The 19,807-nt window shown below is 42.1% G+C and overlaps 2 protein-coding genes across 7 annotated transcripts in view; one reads left to right on the top strand and one right to left on the bottom strand.

Annotated features, from left to right (window-relative positions):
* LOC106642305 (uncharacterized) overlaps nucleotides 1-19,807 on the top strand; it is a 94,311-nt gene that overhangs the window by 41,329 nt on the left and 33,175 nt on the right. The gene's annotated exons all lie outside the window — the stretch shown is intronic.
* LOC106642306 (uncharacterized) lies at nucleotides 2,289-4,832 on the bottom strand. Of its 4 annotated transcripts, none has more exons than XM_014357055.2 (7): nucleotides 4,670-4,832; nucleotides 4,110-4,288; nucleotides 3,865-4,017; nucleotides 3,537-3,725; nucleotides 3,226-3,333; nucleotides 2,776-2,994; nucleotides 2,289-2,663 (listed from the first exon to the last, which is right to left on the bottom strand). In XM_014357055.2, exons 2-7 carry the CDS (start codon nucleotides 4,272-4,274, stop codon nucleotides 2,640-2,642), a joined length of 858 nt encoding a protein of 285 aa, XP_014212541.2. In that variant the 5' UTR covers nucleotides 4,275-4,288; nucleotides 4,670-4,832; the 3' UTR covers nucleotides 2,289-2,639. The 4 variants fall into 4 exon arrangements, with proteins under 4 accessions (XP_014212541.2, XP_023248395.2, XP_089447478.1 ...); XM_023392627.2 differs by having other exon boundaries at nucleotides 2,289-2,660; XM_089591352.1 differs by lacking the exon at nucleotides 4,670-4,832 and adding an exon at nucleotides 4,463-4,530.

The raw sequence follows: 19,807 nt of genomic DNA, 5'->3' as shown, positions 1-19,807 counted from the left end.
AAGTTACAAGAAAATTTACGCTTTTTATATCTAACGAAACCATTTTGTTTTTCTGTTACAGGTGAGTTGCAAATGTTCAACGCCAATTCTGCCAATGGACCGCCGTGAGTTTGGGAATAAAAAATCCTTTGCTTTTCGAGCTCGATAATTGCACGTAAAATACACTCATTTTATCTAATATTTCAACAAAAAAACAAAGCTCGGGGGGGGAAGCTTGAAAAAGCTCTTTTAACGAACAGAAAAGTTGAAAAACTCGGAAATGGCTGTCCAGTTTTATTTTTTCGAAATAACCGTTGTTAAGCCAAGCCGTGGATTCAGACCCTCCGCTATCGGTCCCAATCGACGACCCTTCAACGCTTCCTCTCCCGCGAGCAATGATAATTGTACACAGTAACGAAAAAAGAAAGGCACGCGGGTGAGGCCCTCACCTGCATGGTTAAGTTCTTGAAAAAAAAAAAAAAAATTAAAATCCTCCCCAACGTAATCCTTTTACGCGCCTCGCCTTCCAGACACACATGCTACTCTTTGCGGCCAAACTTTTCCATCCAACGCAACCTCGGGCGTATTATGATCATGACACGTAAAGGCTGGCTCTCGAGAATTCAAATGTATTTATTACGCGTGAAATGTATTCAAGCGTTGGTGCTGCACGATTATTCGGGGGGGCATTCTTATCTTCGCCGGGCGATGAGATAAAATCTGTTACACCCTGAGTCATCGCACGCGTAATAGATGATCTTGCGCTGTTGCACGAGAAGAGGAGAGAGCAAGTGTTGAGCTCATACCTACACGAGGATAAAGTTCCCCTCCGTCGGTCGATCACCCGAACATTGTTGCTTCACATCCAACTCGAGTTTAACTATAATTGCTTTATTTTCAAATTTCTAAAGGATTCATTGCACTGGTAATGCGTTAGAATGGCTCGCGCAGCTTGAATATTAAAGTCAGTCTTACCTCTGCATGTACATACAACCCCCTGGGGGACACTGCATTAGCAATTAAAAAAAAGTTGACTTGTATTCATTTATCGCGGGGGAGAAAAGTTTTTCGGAAAACTTCGTCATCGGTAGCGGGAGGAAAATTATATCCGCCCTTCGTGCAGCCGCGTGGCATGAAAAACTTTACCCTTTGATTTTTTAATCGCCCCCACCCTTGTTAGTAAATTAGATGTTTCTCTCGTTACGGAAATGTACTCGAGGGATGAGTATATTTCTACTCCGAGTTGGGAAAAAAGTTCTTCGCTCGGCGGGAGAAAAAGTTTTTTTCGCTTCGAGCCGTGAATTCTTTATGTGTTTCCGCTCTTTTTATCAATTCTGAAAGGAGTGTGACATTTTTAATCGAAGTTATCAATCAATGATTTCATTTTAGATTACGTGCCATTTTTTCGTAGATCAGTCAAAGCGCGTGTATGTCGAATTATAGTTTAAAACATTAAACATTACCTTGTTTGTTTATTTATACATTGTACAATGCTGCGATGTAAAAAAGTTGAACACGAAACTTTTAAATTACAAATATGAGGTTTACTGCGGAAAATTAAGATTTCCACGTATGAGAGTTATTTTTCTCTCAGAGTGAATCGTATGGGTCATTACAGCGACGGTTTATATTCATGTGTCCCTTTTATAATAAATAAGCAGTCGAGCTTTACAAAGCGTCAAAAGAACCACGCCTGCGACGTTAATGGTCGTTACTTCGCTGTGAAGACTGTCCTTTACTTTGTCTTGTGGCTCCTGCAGAGACTTTAACGACTTATACAAGGCGCCGGTGTAGTTGTACACCCGCACAGCCACAGCAAGGTATTCCATTGACGAAAATGCACTCAGCTGCACCTACGGAAAAGCCCTTCCGCTTGAAACAGCAGATGGTCAGGACCACCCACACGTGGGGGGGACTTTTTTTAAGAAGCTTTTAAAGTATTGAAAAAGCTGACCAGAAATAAGCCTACGCAGTTTCGGAAAAACATATTTCGCTGGCTAAGGTGTGTTAGCTTTGTGCAGAATACATCACGTAAGACAAAGTCGACTTAAAATTTTTAGTTTATTTATATTTCTTAATAATTTTATGTAAATGTTATCTTTTTGATTCATACTTGTGAGGTTTTGTTGTGCTAGGAATAATTTTTTTTTTTTTTTTACTTTTTTATAAAAAATTAACTTTTTTACAACACAATAAAAATTTCAAGAATAACAAACGCTTATTTTTATTGGTAGATAAAGTATAAAATAAAACAAATTTTTTCTTATTCATACATAAATATATTTAAGTGAAATTACATACAACGTAAATGTTTCGCAGAAATCTCAGAAGAAAAAGAAATTATTTTCGTACCCTAGTATTTTAATCAAAATATAACTAACGCATTCACCAGTAGTAACAGTAATTTTTTATATTTTTTCTGCTTTATTTGTAATTTATCGTGGTGTGAAGGCACTACTGACGTAATGATATTTTTTTTTTCTGTACTATTTTTTAACTTATCGAGGGTGGTTATTTACAGTTTTTCATTTTGCTTTTTTTTTCTTCTTTTTTTAAGTTGGTGCGTTTCTGTTTAGCAGAATTTTGTTGCGTTGAACGTTGAGTTCGTTTTTTTTCTTCAATTTCCATTTCATTTATGATTTCGGGAATATTGTTCATTTCTAGATCCTCTTCGTTGCCGTCTTCTAGAGCATTATCAAAATCGTGGTTTAGTTCTACACAACTCTTATCTACAGTAGCGTTATCAACATATGTGGAGGAAGAACTCAAAGTAATATTATTTTTTTCGTCACTTACAACATTACGATTCAGGGCCGTAGCGTAACTGAATGGAACTTTTTTTGGTGAATTTGGACTCTCTTTGGCTTGCTGACTCGTGGATGAATCTTCAATCGATGTAGTATTCTTTGCTTCTTTTGGTATTGCTCCTTGATATGCACATGCTTCGGCATTAGCTGATTGGTTTGTTTGGAGCTTGCCTGATGCTTCGGGTTGTGCAACAGATTTGTCATCAATCTGTAATATTAGAGTAAACAAATTTTTTAACACCAAAATTGTTTGATCGTCGATGTTTAGAACTTTGATTTTTATTATTTATTGAGTAATCGTTGCTCTCTCAAATAAAAATTAATATTTTGTATTTCATGATGAACTAAAATAAATCTTGATAATTCTTTATAAAATCCAACATAACGTACTTTAAAGATACTTGAAAATTAAACTAAAAAATTTAAAAATATAAATTACCTGAACTTCTTCAATTTGTTTAATTACTCCAGTTATTCCTGCCGTTTCTTCTACATTCGGTTTTTTTACAACCTTAGATTTATTTTGAAGCTTTCGTACACCAGTCTCCTAAAACATATGATTATTTTTGAATAATTTTCTTTTATTAGTACTGACGCTTTTATGTTTGCCTTGTTTGATTAATCTGTCAGTGCCTCGAATGGAGCAGACATAACTGTTTGCTGTTAAATGATTACGAGGTAAATAAAGATCATATTCAACAGACTAAGAATCATTGACAACAAAATTAAAGAAATACGAGGGATAATTACCGCAGCGACTTTTTCTTCTTCTCGTCTCTGATTTTCTTTTCTCTCATTTTCGTTCAACAGCTGCTGCATACGCCTTCTTTCATTCTCTTTAAATTTTTTCTTTACCGACTTTGAAGCTATCAACAAAGGTCGAAGAACCTCCTTTTGTTCAATGTTTCGCAGTGGATTGTAGCTGGCTACCTCCTGATCCTATCAAAATTGAATATTTAAAATCATGTATTTAAATGACACTTAGTAATCACACAATTTTCACTTGTCAAGAAAATATGCTTCATCAAAAATCGTTCACTATTGGGTTGGAACATGTTTAACATAAGTTTTTACTCACATCATCCCAATTGACAACAGGTAGATCCATAACTGTTTCTGCTGTGCTGGCATTAGACACTGGAGGAATATTAATAGTTTTTGTTTTGTTATCGCCATCACGCAGACGATGATGCAAGACAGATTCTTGAGCTGGGCAGGTTTTAACATGGCTCTGTAAGCATACATCAATAGTTCATACTAAAATTTAGGTGTTTAAAAGTATCAATGATCTAATACACCTATACCAATTACACAAATACCTACTTGGTAATCTTCAGGATTGATGAGATGGCGTGGGTCGTATGGACACTGCTCTTTCTTGGTTTTACGATGGTTTTTAGAACATTTAGTCAGATGAACGGCCATGCGTGACCTGAGAATTTGGTGGCTTTTATCGTGGGGACAAATTTCATACGGCTCGTACTCCATATTTTTAGCTCAAGCTGCAAAAAAAAAAAAAAAATTTACACTTGATTGTTATCGACGATTTGTTTTTCGTTTCTAAAGCAAGCAAGTATTATTTTTATTGAACTTGCGTTAATTTTTTTTGAAGATAATGTTAGGACACGTAAGAAGTTTAAATGTATTCTCGCTCGAAGATCGACTGGCACACACACCTAACCTAACCAGAGATATCAATATTTATCATCGAACAAAGGATCCATATTTGGTACGCCGCACTGGCCATGTGGCCATATTGTAATTTAATCCGACTGGCCAGTCACTTTAATTTTTTTATGAGCGTCACGTATAGGAATGACAAACGAATCAAATAATATGCCATTTAATAATCAAAATTAAAAAAAAAACACGAGGACACATACCTCTTTCTCTCTCTCTCTCTCTCTCTCTGATCGATAAATAGAATGTGGACGTTGTTGACACGTATAGTTTCGGTTTCTTAGTTAAGATGGAGGTGTATAGAGCAATTTGTCTTCTGTCACTTTGGTACGACTGTATCCTTCAGTCGTCAAAACCCAACTGAAGCAAACTTAAAAGAGCAGAAAAATTTTTACTATAGCTTTAATGCCTATACATACACATGTAGATACACTACATTGCAACTGCACGCATACCTAAACATCGAGCGTGTGCAGGTGCGGATTTGCGGCTGTGACCCGAGCTCTGATGGTTGCTCGTTCTGTTTTCTGTTTAGCTTTCGACGTTGAAATTCCTCAAAGGCTAAAAGATAACACTGTGTACTTATAGCTATGTGAGTCACGAGTGAGCATGAGGCCGCAGCTTTATGAGGCTTAAGGGCCCGTGGCCTTGGTGTCGCATGACTTTCGGATTTCCACATAAAAAAAAAAAAATCTTAGTCCATGGTATTTTTCGTTTCGCAAAGGCTAAACATTTTTTTTTTTTAATTTCTAAAAAAAACCTGCCGGCACACCGTTCATGAAACTGGCTGTTAGCCAAAAATAATTTAAAATGAGAGAATTGGAGAGGAGTCGAGTCAATATAATAATTCAATTCCACACGAGCGGTTGAGCGAGAGGTAAATGCACAAGTGCAAAGTCGCAGTATTAGGTAGTTTTTCCATTTGCAAATAGTGAGAGCGTATACACTTTTTCACGATACGTCAGCTGAACTACCACGTGACACCAGCACCGGAATGGATTCTGTTGACTTGTATGGTAATATTTACTTTAATAGACCAAGAGCTGAGGCCCGAAGGTGATCGGAAATCTAAACCAGCCGCAACTCTTACCGGATTTGAGAGACTTTATGATTCGTTGAGATCCGGAATATTTTAGTCATATTTCATCTTGGTAAAAAGTTATGTGGTAATTGAAGTAGTGCCATGTAGTTCTTTTAAAAAACCAGCCGCAACCTAGACCAACGAATAGGAAATACAAAGTTGACTTGAATTGTGAAATTGAAAAACCTGAAAAGGAATGTAACTGCTGACTTTTCTAGTCGAAATAGGAAAAAATCGCGCTGTAGGTGCCATATCATCATGGGAACACTTTACTTTAAGGGACAACTTTGAGAAGAGTATGGCAAATACTCAACACTCAAGTTGTCCCCTTGAGAGGAATGCACGTATATCTATATACTTTTAATTCTCTAAAGAAAATTTGTAAGATTTACGCCATCATGTACCGCACCACCGCAGTCAACGGCAATCCAAAACCCGGCAGGCAAGCATGAATCTACGGTTATCAAATGTATCCACCCGTTATGCATGCCATACCAAGAAGAACTTTGTGACCCACTACGGTTTCACCGCCATCGCCTGTAGTTGACCAACGCTCGAGCTTTTGTGGCCACTTGAACGAGCAGAGTATGTGTACACATGTAGCCGGTTGTGGAGCGCGATTATAAAGTCTTTGCCCCGTCCGGTTTTTGGCCTTTCGACAACTTTTTTCTTTTGGCGTCGCTCATTCATGCGGACGCGGCTGCGTCGACAGTTTTAGTAGGTCATAAAGTTTACGCGAAACCATTGTGAAATCAGCTGAGATTATACAGAGAGATAAACCTGTTTTTTTTTTCCCTCTTCTTCTCCGTTCAATTGTTGTTGCAGAGGCAAACTCGTTTGTACAATTTTCCACTGGAATACAGTACATCGCGTGTATCGGCACTTTCACTCCGGCGATTTCGTGTCAATTGGTACACTTGAAAATTCAACGCGGCTTGCCACCGACACGAATTTCGATGCTAATGAAGTGTGATTATGCCACCGAAGAGAGCTTTTGACACCGATTTTCGGGTCTATTGCATCGAGGCACGGGAAATTTAATACAGTCGTCATTGAAGAAGAAAAAAAAAAGTCACAAATTTCAAGCCTCGGGCTTCCAGCGGCAAAGTTTATCGAACAGACTTGATTTGCTGGCCAAACAAGAAGTTCTTTCGAAACACTTTGTCTTCTTCGATTGGGAATTTTGATTTTTACGATTCGTCGGTAAATAAACCGTATACGTACGTGTCACCGTTTCTCGAATCGCCTCAATTTTATTTTATCGCATTGACTTTTCCGTTGCAACATAAGATTTATCAGTACCTCGTTTGAGGTGTGTGGCTCTACGAAGCGACAAAGGTGATTTTTACATCATAGATCGACGCTCAACTCGACAGGTACGTTTTCGTTTAGGCAATGCCCACTAGCATATCGCCCACTACTCCAACTTGTTATCAAATATTTAATCACCGAAGTGAAATTTTTTCTGTAATTATATATTATTGGTTACGACTCCGACACAATATTTGCGATAAAACATGGTTCCTAAAATCACACTTAAATTTATTTCACTTGTAATACGTCGCGACATTCCAACGATTACCCAACCCAGCCACAGCGCTATATAGGTACTCGTGTCGTAACCGAACTCGTGGACACGGATGCTTGCGAATGACAAGTGCAAGCTGTGCTCACTTGCAGGGGACGAGCAGTGGGCACCGCAACTTATGACTCGTATATGCCAGTTGTACACCTTTTTGAATGAAAATACACAAACACGTATAGTAAGTACTGCTGCCTCTGACATCTGCGTGTTTGCAAACGTGGTGTACATAAATGGTTGCTTGAGGTTCGCGAATATATACATATAGGGTTTCTTGATTAAATTTCTTTGTTAATTATTATCGGCAGCCAGCGCTTGTTAAAATCCTTTATACATGTATAAATATACTCTCGGTGAAGGATCGATGCAATTTCCGACGTAGAACTGAAATATCTGCCCCCCCCCCGTACTATACTATTATCACGAAAAAATTCCATTAAGCTATAACCTGATTTTCATCTATATGCATCGACAAAAGTAAAACTGTCGATTCTCCCTCTGCAGCTTCTTGCATATTTCAATAGTCGCGCGCATCTTGAATCAGGTCATCGGCGACGCCGTACTCTACAAATATACTCTGTCGTTAAATTTTCATAATCAAAAAATTTTCGTTTTTTCGCCCTGTTTTGTTTTAACTGTGTAATGCCACGTCACCTCCCCAGTTATATTGACGCAAGAAATGTCCGTGTAGTAATGCCGACAATATCGTCGGCAGATGTAGACATCAGGTACAGATAAAAAAGCCATTTCTCCGGTACAGGCAGACCTTTTTGGAGAAAAACATCGGTACAGTTATCGTAAAAAAGTCGCAAACGAGAGGGGAAGAAAAAAAAAAAACTGTACGTGTACACGTAGACACAAATCGATACGAAACACCCACTCCATCTCGACGGAACCAGACGTCAAAACACACAGACTTGTTACACACGCGCGCGCGTGGATATATTATACAGTCGCGGGGTATAGGTAAATGTACGTGTATATACCTACTCAAGGCCATCCGTCTCCTCGGGCCAGCATCATCAGCTATCAGCACCCGGGCAACCAAGTGCAGCCGAGGTAAATACTTCTCGGATCCATTCACAGTAGTTCGACGTCCTCTCTCCGCTTCGTCCCACCTGCCGGGAGCGCTGTGTGTTATATGGCATGGCCCCTCGTGCCCACGCACTTCCCTAGACTCCATGCGCGTTGTTATTACGTTTCGCAATCCACTGGACGGACGAATCATCGATGATACGCCCAAGTGGCGCCGGCGCGTAGGAAGCTACGTTGTTAAAACTCTTTTTCTTCATATCCTTCGTTGCACGCGTGTATGCCATGGTACTGCACCTGAAGAATCGCGCCATCCTGGAGCCTTGCGCCCACAAGTGCGGAGTGGGCGATTTTCCCGCACGAACTCTGTGCATCCTACACCATATACTTATTATTTTGAAAAATTACGCGGGAAGGCGGTAATATCGCAGGTATTCTCGAGCTACGTACTCGTGATCTTGAAAATAAACGAAAAAACTTTCGAGTGGTGCAGCTTTACTTGCAATTAGTAATCTCACCGGTTTTTTATCATTATCGAAGACTGAAATTGAGGGAAAAACACCAGCACGTTTACAAACATCTGCATTTAATGGAATATTTGAAGATAATTATGACGTTCAAATATTAAATTGAGCTCAGATTGTGTGGGATAATCGGGAACTTTCAACATATTTTCTCGCTATGTACGAACGAACTTGTGTTACCCGTGTGCATGTAGACGTAAAAAATCAAAGTACGCTTTAGGAGACTGGCGAGGGTAGACTAGCGCGTCCGATCGAATGAATCACCTGTACACGATAATTTGCTCGCATGTCTATACAAAGGAGGAACGAAGAATCGGTGGGGTTGAGAGATCCGGGCGTCGCGGTGGTATAGGCATCAATGATAGCATGTAGGCGAGTGAAATCTTTTCGAGGGAACTGTGCCTATACAGGGGGTGGCTCTTGATTAACACTTTTTCCCTCGCGAGTCAAACAAGCGGTGAAAAATTGTCTCGCGCCGACTCTTCCGTGTCGATTCATCAAACTTTCTACGTCTTTTTTTTTTTTTACCGGATGATGGAACAATTTCCTCCCTCTGAAAAAAAAAAAAAAAAAAAAAAAAAAGAGAACTGCGATCGATATTTGTTTTGTTGTTGCGATGCATGTAAAAGTCTTTTTGCGCGCGTGGGTATCATCGGAATAATGTAAGTCTCTTTCAAAGCGTGAGTCCGAGACAAAAAATGAATTATAATTCAAGTGTTTGCCACTCAAAACGGTAGATCAGCTTTGGAAACTACATATTATATGGATGCCGACTCGGCAGAAATCTGTGCGCACTCAATGGAGAAGTTTCGCATTTCGGTGTATAAATTTGTTTGTTTCTTTTTTTTTCTTCGGTGACGTCTTCCCGGTCGCGTGATGCCGAGGCCTGCGGATGTACGTATGTAGTGCCGGTGCACGGGTTATTAATACAACCCCGCGCTCTTTCATTTATCCGCAACCTGTGCACACGAGTCAGAGTGTACATACAGCTATACCTGCAAGCGCGCTTCGGCAGCGATTTACGATCCCCATAAATTTTTCGAGCAGACGTCGTTAAGGGCGGTCCGCCAACGAATGGCTCATCGGCCCTCGTGTGGTAATGACTTATTTACAAGCTCCGCAAATTCCCTTGTTTTTGCATTTGTGCATATATGTGGAGCACAGGCTACACTTTCGAGAAACAAAGGGACATCGACGTGTGAACGCGACACGCGTTTGTAACGTGCCGATACTCCAATAACGTCCACCAGGTGCGTGGGATAATTTCACGAATGCCCTCCAACGGTAATGGTGCCAAAACGAAGCGCTCAGGTTTTTAATTTTTCACAGCTCATTCCTACTGGAGTTGAAAAAAAAAAAAAAAAGAGGCGTCGAACCGATCGGTACATTGCTGTACTGGCAGCTGCGCGTGGACATTGTTTTGCCATTCCAGAATATCGAAAGCGCGCGAGGGGAGAAAAAAAACTGTAGCGGCCGTGGTCAATGATATTCACTCGTTGTCGGGCAATGTATAGAGTATATCAGCAGCGAAGGTGATAAAGGGACAATAAAAACACGCGTACCTATATGCGCTCGCTCTGGGCTCGTTGAATTGCTAATTTCGCACGGATACTGTGCGCTCTCATTGATTACGGCTGCGGTGATTTCACTGTGCGGCAATGAAAAACAGCGCTGCTGTGTATAGATTCCATTGTTTGGTTTTTGCAAAAACTATATCGTACAATGGCAATTGGTCCGTATACCAGTGGATAATGACGATGCTTGATGAGGTCGAAGAAGCATAGTACAGATTTTCTAGAAAAAAATTGTGCTCCGATTTCAACGCGCGCCAATTGTGTCGCGTATTTTTTTATTTTTCAAGAACGAAACTGCTGGGAAGTTGAATATAATACAAGATGTATTTTCTACGGATTTTTAATCAAAATTTACGATGAAAGATTGAAACGAAAAAAAGTCTTACAGTACAAGATGAAGCAGCAAATTTACGAGGGACGCGTAAAAGTGCTAAAATAATCCAGGATCGAATCGCGGACTATGGCAGCTTATTTCCAAGTTGGGGAGCGTGACAAATTTACATTCGATGTGTTCTCGAAGCTCCCGTCGTAAACGAGGGTCGGTGGAGTGGCATTTATGCAGGAAGTCGAGAGCCGGCCGTAAAGAGCCCCCTGTAAATCTCGAAAATTGATTGCCGATCACACGCGCGACGACGACGAAGAAAATAAACGAAAGCTCCCGGCTTTTATTCCACACCGATCGGGGCAATGATGATTAAATTCAAGGCGAAACGGGACTGTAAAACCCTTACAGCTGTGATACCCTACATCCCCGAAGTAACGTAATTTACGCAAAAATATCGCATTCTCGACGACTGCGCGACAATTCTAACGGAGGCAAAAATCTGCCCCGGTGTGTATTTTATCCATCCACCGGCACGGCAAGTAAGGCGCGCTCACCTCCTCCTCTTCCTTCCCGATATACTTTTAGCACACAAAACTAAAGGCAAACACCCACATAATATATACAAACATCCCTCGCGCTCGCTACAGTCATACACAATATACCTATACGTATGGTATCATTGCACGCAAGAGATAGCAATTCGAGCTGGCTCCGTCGCAGCGTGGAAAGGGTAAACAGCTCTCCTGTACGCCACTGTGTGGGGAAGTATACGTGTATGCAGATATCCTTATCATCCCCCGCGCGTCTGGGGAGACAATATACTCATACAACGGGGAGGTATGTGTGTGTGTGTGTGTGTGTATGCATATGTTGTACGAACAGAGGCCGGCTTATTCTTGGCGGAAAACAACGACCGCGTTATTTTCCCTACACATATAAGAGCAGTAGAGCGTCGTGGTGGCCAAAAAAATGTCACAGTGGGTATAATATACGTTGGGTTTCTGCTCGCTCGGATGGAATAAGGATGCATCGTAATCTCCCTATAATCGAAGGAAAGGGGTAATAATATGTTTTTATATTGATGCAGACTCGATGCTGCATTGTACTCCAAGGTAGAAGTAGGTATAAATTTCCGATTGCTGTAATGCCGATAATGGATTGTTTGTATGTATAGGTATGTACCTACTGTACCTAAGGTTATTTTGTTGATTTATAATATTGGCCGACACGAATATAAACATGTTTAATGATACTGACGTAAATGCAAATGGATTATGAAGTCACGAAAATACAAAAATAACATCTAGACTATAGATCGGATGTACCAAAATATATATATTCCAGACATAACATACCAAGTGTTATATTTGAAAGTATCAAAAAATTGGAGTGACAATATCACAAAGCCCTTTGCATGGGTAAGTATACGCAGAGAAAAATAAAGAGAACCGGCACAGTAAAAAATTATCTCGTGGCGTCTTGTGCCTCCGCAGGAAACGTGATACCCACTGCGAGTCAGAAAACTCTCTCTTTCTCCTACGTATATATTCGTACACGCGGTTTGCGCAACTCGCTCGCGGTGACGTACAAACGCCGGGCATTTGGCACAGTTATTTTTATGGGGATGATGCCCTCTGCCCCTCCGCCGACGCACCAATAGCTGCTGTTATTGTCGTTGTTACAGTACAGGGTATACACTCGTTGCTATCGTTGCAGTGATGATGATGATGAACGACGGCCAGAGGCGCATACCGGCCTATTGAAATTGATGCCTCGCGTCGGTGCAGCCGTAGATATACGCCTCGCCTAACTGGCGTAATACGTCGCCGTCGTCATTGCGCGACGTCCAAATGCGTCCGAGATGTGGAAGATTTATGCCCCGTGGCGCGCCTCTCTTGTTTACCCGGCTAATGTTCATTTTTCTCTTCTTCCATCCGTGTCCGCCCCTCTGCTGTCGAATGGCCCACTTTGCTTACGGGACGGGAACTCTTTTTCCCTTATTGCCAATGACGAATGCAAATAAATTCCTTGTATACCTACATACATGCAAAAAAGGGTACCAAGCCAACCCAGCAGGAACAAGAGTTCCCGTCGTCGGAGCTGTTGCAGGCTGCATTTTTTAAATTTCTCACGTCGCTTTTGAAACGCCCCTCCCGGCACGTAGCTTTAAAATTCGGGCGGAGGCAAGTATTTCGGCTTTCGTGAAAAACCAGCACACCACACCTGTACATATACATATATACATACAAGTTCAGGGTTCGTTGTGTTACGTGCTTCTGGGTCGGCGTAAAAATAAAAAAAAAAAAAAAAACTGTCTGATGTACCTATCTCTTCGAGGCGGAAACTGGTGCGAATTCGCTCTCTCGGTGGAAACGATTTTCACGTATTCGTGCTTATATATTGAATAGTACCATCTCGTACTCTGTTCAACATCTCTTAATCTGCTGCAGTATATATTATATCTTTTCCATCGCGATATTTCTCGAAATGGAATAATCGTACCAAAGGCAGGCAGTCGAGCCATCACAATCCCCCGAAAAAGGACGTGAAGTTTCGACTCCTGATCGATTCGTCGCGCGACTTGTACATACACACACGGGCAACTTGCTGCTACGCCCGAGGCTACCCTATACGTATATACCCGTGGCAGGGGTGGCTGTCCAGATTGCAAAAATAGATGGCTCTTACCTGCGCTAAAAGCAAGTGCACACCCAAGCGTGCGTACACAAACACCAGACGTATGTATATATATATACTCTTGGACGACCGTGTTTGTGTACGAGATGCAAGTCACGAAGCTCCTTCACCTCCTCCTCCTGGTTTTAGCAACCCCCTTCCCCTTCGCTCGAGCCTGATCCGTCCGTCGAGTTGAACGGACTGCGGAAAGTGCCTATACTCGTGGACGCCGAGCAGGGTCGTGTTTTTCCGCCGTCTGCTGTTGTTTGCACGCCCAGGGTACGCGTTGGGTCAGCATGTGCATATATACCCAACCAGTCGAGCCGGCCACTCGCTGGCTCTTCCTCTCCCCGCAGTTGCACACTCCGACTCTCCTCCGATTAGCCGATTCGCGTAATCGATGCTGTAAAACACCGCTCCGAAGAAGAAGAGGGGCTTTTTTTTTTTTTTTTTTTTCTTTTGTGCCCCTACTTATGGTATTAATTAACTGTCGCGCGTCTGCTTGTTGTTGGAATTTGCAGGATTTGCCAACTGTAATCGTTCATTTTGAACTTTAAATTATGTATGCTGTAAAACTGGGTAGAGAAAACAAAGGTTTTCTTTCATTGTTATTATTTTTTTTTTTTCAAATTAGGTATACATTATGAGAAATGTTTTCTTTTTTTCTTTTTCACCTCCGACTAGATATATTACGATATTGTATGCATAACCACATATATGTATAATCGGTTAATCATGTTATGTGTAGAAGTAACGTGTGGCAAGTATACCGTCGTGTTTCTTCGTCGTCTTTCAGCAGCAGACTCTTTTTGTTCTCGTTGCTCACGCGGTTTGTAAGTAGTTTACTATGGATTGACTCTCGCAACACTCGGTGCACGACACCCTACAGTTTCTGTTGTACCCATATACACGTTACATATTATATCGTCGGATGCACAGTCCGGCGTACATCGAGTCTGGGCGTAATGGGCGTCATCTACTGATTGCGATAGATAAAACGTCTTCTTTTCTTTGTACTTATACCGGATGAGGCTACTAGCTGCTGTTGCTACAGCTATATCTACACATGTGCGCGTAGTCGTGAGATTGCGATACTATCATTAATTTTATTATTGGAAAGTTGTTACCACTGATCACCGACACTGATTCAACAGTGAAATTACAATGACATCTATATACATATATGATTCGTCAACGATAAGTGAAAACAACACTCGTCTGTTTGATAAAGAATTAATCTTTTTTTTTTTTTGTTTTTGTTTTTTTTTTTAGCTTTTTTAATTAAGATGATTAAATTTTTCAAGTTCAATAAGCCGAAAGTGATTTCGATAACAAGTCGGTCGATCAAATATACATTCGTGTACTGTTTTGTGCTCGAAAATTAATGAATTTCGGATAACATTAATTTCGTAATGCGCTTGCAAAATTATGTATCGCTCTCCCTCTCTCTCTCTGTTGACGTTTAATCGTAAACTCGATGTATAATTAATATTTCGCGTCGATGTTGAACAAATGTAATCTCATATCGCTTGTAATAATTGTTACTCGTTTATCAAGAGTAATTAAACGCTGGAAAACATGAGTTATCGCAAATGGTGGTGGGGGGTGGGGAAAGATAAAAAAAACCTCATCAAATTAAAAGGCTGAAAGTAGACCGACCTCTGCACTCTTCTTCTCTTCCGTAGCTCCCCGGAGCAGAAGCTCAGCGCACAACAGCTCGCGGTATATATATATCTCCGTCGTAGAAGTCGATGTGACACGGGTAGTTCTCTCGAGACCCCTCGTTTCCCGCCTCGTCGCAAGATACACGCGCTCCCCAATCTTATACATGTAAGCTTCGTGGTATTCCCGAGTAACCCCTACCATCGCCGAGAGAATAGGTACAGCTAAATACCAAAATAAAGGCAGAAATCGCGAAACAAGGCCAAGCTCCGTGCGCATGCACCTATCCGAGCGCGCATAATACTGCCCGGCGCCGCTAATGCATTTCCGCCGACGCAGACGGTGCCATTGTTAACCCATCGCTCTTATATACCCTTCTTGTGCTCGTCCTTTGTAAACTCTATACGATGTCGGACCGTAGGCGAACGCGAGGATCGTGACGGGCATTCTTTCCCTCGAGTGCAAGCTCTCCTTTTCTCTCTCTCTCTCCACGTACACCCGGAGAGTTCGAGCGATCTGTATAAAACGCAGGAGCTTGACAAATGTATCGCGTGCAGACTCGAAGCCTTTTTTTTTTTTCATTTTCATCCCCCCATATTCTTTCCTTTCGCGGCGCTCTTCGTTTCGCTGCGCGGCCGAGCTTTTCCCGGGTGCGAATTGACGATGTTCGAGGAACAGCTGTTTGTCTTTTGTACCTCCGTCGTGGGCTTCCCCGCGGCCGATACTCGAAGCGCGACAAGCAGCTGCGCAAAATATATAAGACTCTGTCAATGGACTTTTCGGTGTTTTTCGCGAATGGAAATTTTATTCGACTCTCGGTACAGCAGTGCCAGTCCGACTAAGAATTTTAATTCGCGTTATACGGGGTTTCCGTGAATTGATGAAACAAACGGGAGCGAGACATCCTCGCCATGGACACCTGCCAATTGTTTATTCAAGCTGTTGTGCTCGAAGTGAGCAGCGCTCGCGCATTTATTTTCAACCTCCAATTAGTCGAATCGAGCAAAGAAAAAAAAAAAAGGCAACGGGTCGGCTACTTCAGTTTGCCCGACTGTGCATCATTTGACACCCCTCGGTGTCAAGACTTATACCAATGCACCTTCGTCAGCCATGCATTTACTTATACCACAGCACAGCTTGTTAATATATTGCTCGTATACGTTATTCCAACGTGGACGTGAAAACGCCCACATATATTGATGATACCTCGTACCTTCGCTTGTCCTTTTTTAGCTGCTGCATGCACTTGTCCGTCCACACTCACCCTAAACTGTATATATTATAACATATACCTACGATTCGGAAAATTATATCAAAAACATTTGCGTGTATTTATTATCTATATTTCTAGTTACCTATTCTGTATACGGTAATAATACATACTATACAGCATTAAGCCTATAACAATACCTGTCCATCAGAAATATATAAACTTTGCTTCAAATTTCACGCTTGAGCTGCCTCGATGTGTCATTATTCACTCGTTTTCCATCAATCCTATTAACGTTAATTAGCAAATGTGTATATATATATTGTAAACTGTGGCGAGTATTGGCGCTAAGTACATCAAGTTGACTTTCAATCAATCACGAAAGTACAAATACTCTTATTGACGGGTATGATATTAATATAGACTTGAGTCTACACATTAAACAACACACAAATACTCGAAGTTGGCTATGTTATACGATGGCCTACGTGAATATATACATACCATACGTACATATTGTAACAATAATCTCTTGGTTCAAGTGTATTTTCTATTTACATGTTGCGGGCTCAGCTCCGTTGCATTTATGTATACTTATCCCTCGCAACGACTATAATTTCGTTTGTAACCCTTTGCAGATACATCTACGTCCGTATAATATTAAAACCACCGTCGCTACACTAGATCACCGCGTTCAAAAGCGTTGAATATGTGTATGCCTATACGCGCAAGCTCGCGCGCCATCTCCTCGAGGGCTTGGCGGCTAAAAGCCCTTGCGAGAGCTATCGGTCTTCTCGCGATGTGGTGCCGGTGCTTTATACGCGGGTGTACAGCAAGTTCCGAGGCTCCGCAAGCTCTTGGTGGTGGCGAGGAGGACGGCCGCGCCTCTTCGTCAGGTTGCGATTCCGGTGGTGCTGTGTGGTGCGTATAGGTATATATATATATAATCGTGAAACGGGGGAAATGGATGTCCATCGAGTGCATTAGGCCGCTGCTAATGACTACACGGGGTCTCGTATAGCCTGCGAGGTCACGTGGATTCCCTGCGCGAATCTTCAACCCAGTTATTTCAATTTTCCCAGCCAACTGCACGTATACACGACTGGAGAGTTGGTGTAGAGAGAATAAGCGCCTTGTACCTATATGTACACACCGGCCCTGATACCTCGTCGAAAACGAATATAATTTGATGCAACGAAATATAATACATTATAATATTATCTACTTCCTTGTGTAGGCATGCTTTTTAAAAATTGACGCCACTTTGTTTGAGATCCCGTACTCGCGCGTTGTACCGAAAATGCTTGAAACCCTTTGCACGCGTGATGCATGTGCGTACACCCCGCGTGAAAAAAAGCAGCTGCTAAACTGCGCCCAGTTATTACTCTCGCAGGTCGGGCTCCCCGTAGTTGCGATGTAGTATTCCATGTAAACGAGTCGAGTAGCTCGCATCAGGCAAACGCGCGCGGTTGATTTCACCTCGGAGCTGCGATGTATACGGGGGGTTGTAGAATCTCGTCTCAGTAGTGCAGGCTATATAAATATTACGTAAAAACTTGTTCGGGAGGGAAGAACCACTTTTAAAGGGTATGGGTATACGCGCAGAATAACAGGTATAAAGGAGTGCGCGGTGCTGTTGAGGTATATACACGTGTAGCGATGGGGCGCGCATCCGGTGCATCATCGCCTAGAAACGCCAACGCGCCCACGACGCTCCGTACATCGTATAATACAATATGTGTATGCCAGACGAAGACGTGTATATGGTACCTGATGCGCCAGTCGGCCTCGATAAGTGCAGCATTTCACCTAATATAGGTATAAGGTATAGGTACTTGTACGTGTGTATGGGTATGTATATATAAAGGCACGGGCGACAATTGCCTATCTTATCAGCGGCCCCCTCGCGGCGCGGCTGGGAGAGCCTTAATGGAGAGGAGGAGGCAAATAAGTCGAGAGGCCATCGGGGGTGGGATGAATATATAAATATGTGTGTGTGTATCCCTACCGGCCTCTCTCGCGCTCGTCGTTATCGTCGGCCAAACAACTATCCGCGGACGATCTCCGAGGGCGTCGCTCTCGCGCGACGCTGGATTTCGAGAGACTCGCACCACTTAAGTACTTTGCCTACATGTGTGGTTTTTCTTTTCGCGCGCAGCAGTGCAGATTCAAAGGGGGGGGGGAGAGAGAGCAGATTACGCCGAGAGATAAATTCGGTACTTGGGAGCAGAGCACGAGGTTACAAGGAATGTGGAGCGCGCCAGCCGCGCTTCCGGTACACATGAGTGTACAGTAGTGCTCTCTCGGATTACTCTTCCTCCGTTTCTCTTCTCCTCCACTTTGTACACGTTATGTAAGGCCTTATCGCCCCGTGTGTGTATGTGTGTAGGCCCCGGCAATCTTATATTTATGTACATGTGCATAGAAGCAGAGAGTAAGAGTGTCGAAATTTTTCTTGCTCCCCTCTCGAGGTAAAAAAAAAAAAAAAAAAAAAACGCTCGAGTTTGAGTTTTTTGTTTGGAAAAGCCATTGTGTTTATTTCTTTTTTTTGGGGGCACAGAGTCGCGTGGGTGTATATGTTTGCGGGGTGAAGATTTCGATGGCGATGCTCGGCTTCTCGAATCGAAAGTGGATTAAAAGCGTCACTTATTTAGAGCGTGATATACGAGCCGAGACATCTTAAGGGGGGGGGGTGACGAGTATATACGTACGAAGCTTTGCGCAAGCTTTTTGCGCGGAGACGACAAACAAGCCGATTCAGATAACGATTAAACCAGAGGCAGCGCAAAAACACGCGTGAATCGTACAAGACATTACATAGCTGCCGACAATAATAACAAGCAGCGGAATACGTGTGTACAATTTACTGTATACGCGTGTATACGTGTATAGGATAAGACGAGGTACACGCGCGCGCGTCTGCCCTCGAGTGTGTGTAATAATAGAGCTCCCGAAGTCATATCGGGGTACCTTATCTCCGGCTGCCATCACCACCTCTGAAGCTCGATATTAACTTTTGCTCTCGCTGCTGTGCCCATATTATCTATTTTTCGTCTCTATATATAATGTACTTTCACCGCTAGTTACTAATTTTTTGTGCATCTTCGATTTTCCTTTAAATTCGACAAGTTTCATTTTCCGTCCAAAGTTATGTATAGGGAAAAGATGACTCGCGGAGATGGAAATAAGGGCACTTTGCAGCCCGAGCGGTCGAGATGTTGTTTTCACGTCGACGGCGGTCATAAATCCACGAGAATTACAGGGTCTTCCGACGAGGAAGCTGGTAAAAGAAAACTCACTACTTCGTGGTGACGGATTTGAGAGCTTGTGTTTTTTGACGTTTCATCGAAAATTTCGGCACTACGCGACAGCCCCTCCCCTTTATTTTTTTCCGTAATCGCTTGACCAAACAGTCACGCGGTGATATATATAGGCCGTTTGTTTTCTCATCCTCTCGCATATTTTTTTTTTCACTCGTCGATGAGATCAACACGGCCGCGACTAATCGAGCCCCATCAAGCTCTGTGTTTTTCTCGGACAATCGAGTTGCTCCCTGTTTATTTATTTTTTTTTTTTTTTCTCTTCCTTTTCTGGAAAACAAAGAAAATCGCATTACGTTGTACTATATGAACTACCATCGTTGATTTACACTTAACTGCTATAATACCCAGTAAA

The sequence above is a fragment of the Copidosoma floridanum genome, unplaced genomic scaffold, assembly GCF_036245765.1.
Source record: "Copidosoma floridanum isolate Cflo_tuat_1 unplaced genomic scaffold, Cflo_Japanese_pri ptg000013l, whole genome shotgun sequence".
In the NCBI taxonomy this organism is placed as follows: domain Eukaryota; kingdom Metazoa; phylum Arthropoda; class Insecta; order Hymenoptera; family Encyrtidae; genus Copidosoma; species Copidosoma floridanum.
The sequence above is the reverse complement of the archived record's forward strand: the minus strand, read 5'-3'. Positions and strand labels throughout refer to the sequence as shown.